General features: G+C 40.7%; 1 protein-coding gene across 1 annotated transcript; it reads left to right on the forward strand.

Moving 5' to 3' along the window:
• Nucleotides 1-2580: 2580 nt before the first annotated feature.
• On the forward strand, nt 2581-6856 carry LOC123092214 (glyceraldehyde-3-phosphate dehydrogenase 2, cytosolic). Its single transcript, XM_044513916.1, has 9 exons — nt 2581-2627; nt 2706-2790; nt 3063-3160; nt 3354-3544; nt 3923-4530; nt 5967-6139; nt 6264-6347; nt 6466-6555; nt 6646-6856. Exons 6-9 carry the CDS (start codon nt 6039-6041, stop codon nt 6689-6691), a joined length of 321 nt encoding a protein of 106 aa, XP_044369851.1. The 5' UTR covers nt 2581-2627; nt 2706-2790; nt 3063-3160; nt 3354-3544; nt 3923-4530; nt 5967-6038; the 3' UTR covers nt 6692-6856.
• Nucleotides 6857-7419: the final 563 nt, after the last annotated feature.

The raw sequence follows: 7419 nt of genomic DNA on the forward strand, positions 1-7419 counted from the left end.
AAAAATGAAAACTAAGTGCAAAAGATGCTCCAAGACTTGCACATATCGCATGAACGAAATAAATCCGAAAACATATCGATACTTGTTGAAGAAAGAGGGGATGCCTTCCGAGGCATCCCCGAGCTTAGACGCTTGACTATCCTTGAATATTTACTTGGGGTGCCTTGGGCATCCCCAAGCTTGAGCTCTTGCCTCTCCTCTGTTTCCTCATATCGAGACCTCGTCGATCAAACAGTTCATCCACACAAAACTTCAACAGAAAACTCGGTAAGATCCGTTAGTATAATAAAGCAAATCACTACTCTAGGTACTGTTTCAAAACAATTCATATTTTGTTTTTGCATTGTGTCTACTATAATGTAACTTCCACTGATAGAAATTGATAGTTTCATCAAAACAAGTAAACTATGCATGAAAAACAGAATCTATCAAAAACAGAACAGTCTGTAGAAATCTGAATATTCACCATACTTATGGTACCCAAAATATTCTACCAAAATTAGTAAAAATAAAAAATTTATATAGAGAGACAATGCAAAAAGTTTCAGAACCGTTTGACGTTCCAGTAGAAAATGTAAAATCGCGCACTACAGCCAAAGTTTCTGTCCTGCACCGTACAAACCAACAAGCATTGTAAACATCCTAAAGGCAAACCTTGGCACATTATTTTTATAATACAATGGAATTGTACAAGGGGATAGTTATTTTTGATGAAAATTTTCTGTAATTAAGATTCACAAAGTTTCCGTGAGCATGAACAAAGTTCAAGGAGCTCTCCCACTTCAACAATGCTCATCTCTCTCACTTTCACTTTCCTTTTTGAAAAAGTTTTGGATTCCCATCTTTATTTATTTTTTGTTTTTAGACTATATAAAAGCACTCAATAGAACTAAATGACTCTCTAAAACTTCAGGATTGTCTCCATGGCAGCGCTTTCTATAAAGCCATTAAGCTAGGCATATAATGCTCAAGTAATGGATCCACCCGGATCCCAAGGTATATCAAAGCCAATTTTAATTAACAATGATTTGTGATTTAGCAGTGAACACAAAGTAACAAAAATCATGTAATGACGAAGTCTAACTCTCTTCCTATGCATCAGCATCTCATAAAAAAACAATTCATGCACACATAATAAAGGCCAATGCATAGTATAAACAGTTTCTTGCAATTTCATTGTATGGGAAACATAGAGAGGTGGAGATATAGTTCCTCTCTCATCATAATTGCAAGTAGGAGCAGCAAGCACATGAATATTATATCTATCAAAATCATCATGTGTAGTTGTAAAACGCAACCCATCAATATTTAAAACAAAACAGAAGCTAGCCAACTCACTTCCAGAATGCTCCCCCGATTGCAAGCTTCGTCGGTCGTCGGATCTGCCTCTCTGGCTCGCTGCACCGTTGGATTTTCACTTGCAGTTAAATCGTTTTTCACCTCCCAGTTATTTTCCTTGCCCAATGACAAGTGGGCTCGTCTCAAGCTTGCATTGGCTGTCTCAGCAGCGGGTCATCTTCGGGCGGGTGAACCTTTCCTCGCGCGCCGCACGTCCCGTGGCTGGGGCGAGGAGCCCATTGGACATAACCGCACCAAACCCTATCCCCCCGTCCACAGCCACCCCGCTCCTTATCACAGCCGCCGCACCATTCCTCCCTTCCACCCCCTCCTCCTTCCCGGATCCCCACCACGGCGCTGACCTACAGGCAAAGGGCGACAGCGGCGGCGCTCAGTTGGATCTGTAGGGGGGAGAGAGAGAAGATGAGAGGGAGAGAGAGGAGGGAGAAAGAGAGGAAGAGGAGAGGAGGCACGGCGTCGGATGGGAGAGTGGCCAACCCGGCTCGCGTCGGCTTGGGCCGCACCCCTCCCCGAAGAACGGCGATGATGGAGGGATCCGCCGGCACCATCCAGGCTCCCGACCGACGGACTCGCTGGGTCGCCACCCCTCCCGTGCGGTGGGGACATCCACGGCGATGCGGGCTGGGGACCGAGCGGCGGGGCCCGTGCCGAGGCCTTGCGGTCATGAGGACGTCGGGTCCTCCGTACATCGTGTTCGTTCCACCCTGAAGGGCGGTGGCGCGGGCGGCGACAAGCTTCAACTCTGCATCGGGAGCAGCGACGCCGACACAAGCTTCAGTTCATTGCTAATCTTGGCCGGTGGTTTCGTTTTGTCTACGGCATCGGGTCGCTTTGTGCTCCGTTGTGTGGTTGAGGTTAGCTCTTCTTCCATCCTCTTTCTTGTTCTATTCTGTAGTATAGAGGCATGTGGATGATGCTTCAAAGGGGAGGCTACAGAGAGCATCGTTCGCTTCTTGGTAATCTGCAGGACTCTACTGCGGTCATGGCTTTTTTTAGAAAACCAAATCTGCACCATGCCAATATGATTCTTGGTGAGCATGCTTTCGACATGCCTCACCCTCTCAGGTTTTTATATTCCTGCTCAAGCCAGCTTGTGGGTTTGCATATCCTATATTCAGAGCTTGTGCATGGCAATTCACTTATAAATTTCTTTGATTTTTTTGCTGGGTTTAATGTAGTATCTACCACATGTTTACATGATGACTCCTTTTATCCTTGAAGGCATTGGGAGTTCTTGAAGGGAAATGATGAAAATGGTGTATGAAAAGGTAATGCAAAAGTGTGTGGTTCTGGACATCATTACCTTTGACTGAAGTTTTCTTGTGTTGTCATATTCAAAACTATAGTGCTTTGCTTGCAGTATCTTAAAGGGAGCAATGTTTTGGTACTTATTTTCCTTGAAGGGAAATGACGAAAATGGTGTATGAAAAGGTAATGCAAAAGTGTGTGGTTCTGGACATTATTACCTTTGCATGAAGTTTTCTTGTGTTGTCTTATTCAAAACTATAGTGCTTTGCTTGTAGTATCTTAAAGGGAGCAATGTTTTGGTACTTACTTTCTGATGATTTAAAAAGTTCTTTGCATTGCCAACCTGAATTTGAGAGCACTGTTTTCTTATGTAGGAATTCTATTTCTTTGCCTAGAACCTGTGATTTATTATGGCTGATGTAAATTTTGCCTTTGTACGTCCTTGTCAAGTTTAGGTGGACAACTTGATATGGGGGGAGGCACATAGGTTTGCTAATTCTGTTTCTGGGCTGGCCTATGAGATGGAGATCAAGCAAACTTCAGAAGGTTTCAGGTGCACATCCTCTTTCCCTTGTGTTTGTCTCCCTAGCTAATCTGTACCATTGTACATATTGATAAATATAGTTAGTTATTATTTTCTGGCTGTTGTGATAGTCAGAGCACATAAATGCTTACTTCATTTAGTAGCTGACATTCCAATTTTTGAAATTACGCCTGAAGAAAATGTGTCTCCTTGTTTTGTGCAGGTACCAAATTAAGTAGGCTTATGCACATAAGCTTCTTCATTGTTTCCCTTCTGGAAACAAAATTGTTCTCGTATTAATTGGTTGGTTCGCATGCATGTGCAATAATTGTGTGTCGAAGCACCGGTCCTAATTTTTCAGTGGCGCTCCACATAAGCAGGATCTATACTAATTGTTCCATTGACTGCTCTCCGGTGAGTTTTTACTCATTTCCCTCTGATGCTTTTGTGTCCACATGTCTAATTTGGTCTTCTTTCAAAATTTCTCATGGTTTATGTGGTAGTGTGGTTGGCTGACGGCTTATAACTTTCTGCATCCTCTATCTATGATATTCTGTTAGGCTAGGCACATTTCTTCCCTTCATAATTCAGTGTTGAATTAATCATCTTAGCTACATGGTGAATCTCGATAATCCCTTTAGGACCAGACCATAGCATATGATGCATTATGTAGAAGTTACAAATGGTCAAGAATTTTCTGGATACGATACCTGCTTACTCCTATTCATATTATGTAGAAGTTGCATAAGGCAGAGAAAGAATAAGAACATTTGTCAGTTTTTTCATGTGCAGGTTCAGCAGCGGGCAATGCTCAAGACAGAGTTGGGCGCACATCATATATATACATATGTTGTCATGTCTTAATAAATAGAGATGAGCAGAAGTAGAGATGAGATATCTATCCGACTGTCATCCTTCCAAGACTTGGGCTTGTCATCTCTGTCAGCGTCCGCTTCTGCTTCCTTCGCTGGTTGTCGTTTCTTTGTACACTGCTGTAGTTTAGAGATCAATATATATTTTCCATGGATACAATTGAATACGACACCCAATTTGCTATATAATTGTTCAACTCTCTCTCATAGCGATTCATACAAAATATCATGCATAGTGGTCCCAGCTTAAGTAGAATATAACCATTGGATTGTTCAAACTTTGCTCGTGTTTCGCAGGGCACCATAACTCTAATCCGACATGAGGAGTGCAACCACGATAGTGAGCAGTGGAACTGCAAGATAGAGATAGATACAAGTAGAATATAACTGGTCATATTTCTAAAATGATCACACTACTTATAGTGCCGGAAGAGAAGGCATCAGTGATAGTGGGCTTGGTGATGAGGGCATCAATACGAAGAGATTAATTCACAACTTTGTTCTTGATAGGTTGTACAAATATACAAGGTACTACTGTTTCCTTTTATGTTTAAATAGCTTTGTGAGTACAATTATATGAAAATTCTGCGATTCATGGTGCGGAAGCGGGCATCTTTGTTTTCCTGACCAAAAATACTTAGTTTCATGCCTCCATGGTATAATTTAGAGGCACAGTCCAATGAGAGATTCCTACTTAGCTAGCTAATATATAACGTTTGACGGTACTGTCTTGTGTTGTAAATACAAAATATGCTACATGAGCATTACTTTTATTTTGAATTTAATTTTGTGTTTGAGCCTCTTTTACATATTAAGTGTAATATCACAGACTTTCTTCTTTCAGGGTTAACTGGCCATGCAAAAACTGTTGTGAGGCATTAAATGGTACTCCCTCTGTAAACTAATATAAGAGCGTTTAGATCACTATTTTAGTATTCTAAACACTCTTATATTAGTTTACGGAGGGAGTACTATATGTTTTTGGCTTGCTTTTGTTCACTTTTGTCCTGTCCAAAGTGGAATAAGAAAATAAAGTCAAAACAGGCTCAACCATGACTACTTTGCTCTTGTGATCACCAATTTCTGCTCCATTGCGCACAAGAAAGTAGTGACTATTTATTTGCTTAAACAATATGTCCAGCGCTGCCTGTCCTGCTAATATTCCTTTATGGATGTATCGCACAAATTTCAGTTATTGGATATGAAATGTAGGTTCTCTACTCAGAGCTTGGTCCAATGGTCAATGCAGCTCTATGTTGTGCTATCTTGCTATTGGGCTCTTTTTTCGTTACTTAAAATGGTCAGATATCTCTGATGTTAAATTCGTGGTTGATTGCTTATATCCAAAATAACTATGTTAGTACACTGAAGCCAATTTCTACATTGTTAGTGAAGTTGGCTAAATTTAGTCCAACATTTCCAGTATGTATCTTCTTCTGCTATCAGTGTTAATTCTGCCATAAGCATATTACTCTCCTAGCATTTTTTTTCGATGAAAAACACAGACACTTGTTCAGTTTTTTACTACATAGAAAAAGATAAGTTCAATTTGGTTTCTAATGTTCATGTCGGCCTTTGCCTAAGCAAAAAAAGGTAACCAGTCTATATTGCAATATGGTTTTTAGTTTCTCTTTGATTCAACCTTTTTTTGTGTGCTGTCTAACTGTTAGATTGTCTGGAACATCTTGGAACAACCTTCCGTGTCCCCGATATTATCTCGTTTCCTGAACAATATTATTTTATTTGCTTTATCTGCCACCATGAATTCCTAGAGTTCCTTTCTCTCCTTCCAATTGACTTTCTTAGATGTGATTCTATTAGAAATTTTGTGCCATGACAGAAGTAATGGTTGATTGCTCTGGTTTAGCCTTTATGTCAGTTGTTGCTGAGGGTCCAGTTTCTCATTTTTCAGAATTTGTAGTAGCAGGGATGTGTATAATATGGATAACTGAACTGGTGTTTAGGGGTTTCAGTGCAGGACTGCTACTTGCTCGATTAGTTAGATCAACTGGTGTTTGGAGATTTCAGTGCGAGTGATGTTCCAGTTTCGATTGCAGGGCTTCGAGATGCACCATGAGGATCTGACTGTTAGACTTGCGAAGCTAGCAACCTATGATCAGATTAAGGCTGCCATCAAGTGAGTAACGCCACCAACCAGGATCAATTTCCTTTACTTTGATGTGCATATGGTTTCTGGTTTTGGTATTTGGGCCACATACCACCTATGAGCAGTATTGATGTATACTGATCTGATTTTACAGGGAAGAGTCTGAGGGAAACGTCAAGGGCATTTTGGGTTACGTTGATGAGGACCTTGTTTCCACTGACTTCCAGGGTGACAACAGGTGTTTACCATTGCTTTGACAATAGCCATGTTACTACTCTTTATTAACGGGTGCATTTTGATTGCCTATGTGAGTACTCATCTGACTTGGCTAATGATTGCCACTTTACCCATAACAGGTCCAGCATCTTTGATGCCAAGGCCGGGATTGCCCTGAACGACAACTTTGTCAAGCTTGTCTCCTGGTACGACAATGAGTGGGGATACAGGTCAGTGGCACCTTCTATGGCTCTTGCAGTTAAGATTATACTACTATGCAGAAATCAACTTGTTGAATCCTCAAATTTCTCTGCTTGCAGCACCCGCGTTGTCGACCTCATCCGTCACATGCACAGCACCAAGTAAATGAGAGGCATGAAGATATAGGGGAGAGTGGTTTGCCCCAGAGGAGTGTTCAAAGCCTCTTCTTCTGAGAATCAAATTTTGTATGGAATTATGTCAGCTAAAAACCTTTTATTGGATGTATCCTGATGGTTGAAACAAGTCTTATATAGGGCTGCTAAATTATTATGCTTTTGGTCTTTTCTGAATTTAGTTAGCATAAATACTTCCAGAATACCTCTTATAATATGGAAGTCTGTTGGTAACAACACTGATTTTGCCAGTTTGTGGAACATGCTTCATTTTTGCAGGTAAAAGAAGAGAACATTGGAGAAAAAGGCAGCAGGACGGATTCTCTAAGCTTTCTCAAATGTTTGAACAATTAGAAGATAGTTACAATCATTTTTCTCTTGCCTTATTACATCTTGATGTTAATAGGCTTTGGAAGGTACTATGCGCCCTGTTCAAGGTTTACAGAATTTGCACCATCCTATTACAGTTTGTTCTGATGACATAATTGACCAGTTCTTCCTTGAGTAAATTAATATTGTGGCTGCTACTCCTTTGTGCATTGTTACATAGAGTTATATAATTGTGAAGGTGTGTACACATCAACATATAATTCCCACGATCCTATTACAGTTTGTTCTGACGACAATATTGAGCAGCTCTTACTTGAGTAAATTGTGCAGCTCTTCCTTGAGTAAATTAGTATTGCGGTTACTAAGCCTTTGTGCATTCGATACAGCTCT

Source organism: Triticum aestivum, chromosome 4B, assembly GCF_018294505.1.
Source record: "Triticum aestivum cultivar Chinese Spring chromosome 4B, IWGSC CS RefSeq v2.1, whole genome shotgun sequence".
In the NCBI taxonomy this organism is placed as follows: Eukaryota; Viridiplantae; Streptophyta; class Magnoliopsida; order Poales; family Poaceae; genus Triticum; species Triticum aestivum.

Bases quoted from the DNA above. Each gene is read 5' to 3' on its own strand.
- LOC123092214 (XM_044513916.1), top strand. From the start codon at position 6,039: ATGTTCCAGTTTCGATTGCAGGGCTTCGAGATGCACCATGAGGATCTG. The intron at 6,140-6,263 runs GTGAGTAACGCC...CTGATTTTACAG, and splicing joins CAGATTAAGGCTGCCATCAA to GGAAGAGTCTGAGGGAAACG. The intron at 6,556-6,645 runs GTCAGTGGCACC...CTCTGCTTGCAG, and splicing joins GACAATGAGTGGGGATACAG to CACCCGCGTTGTCGACCTCA.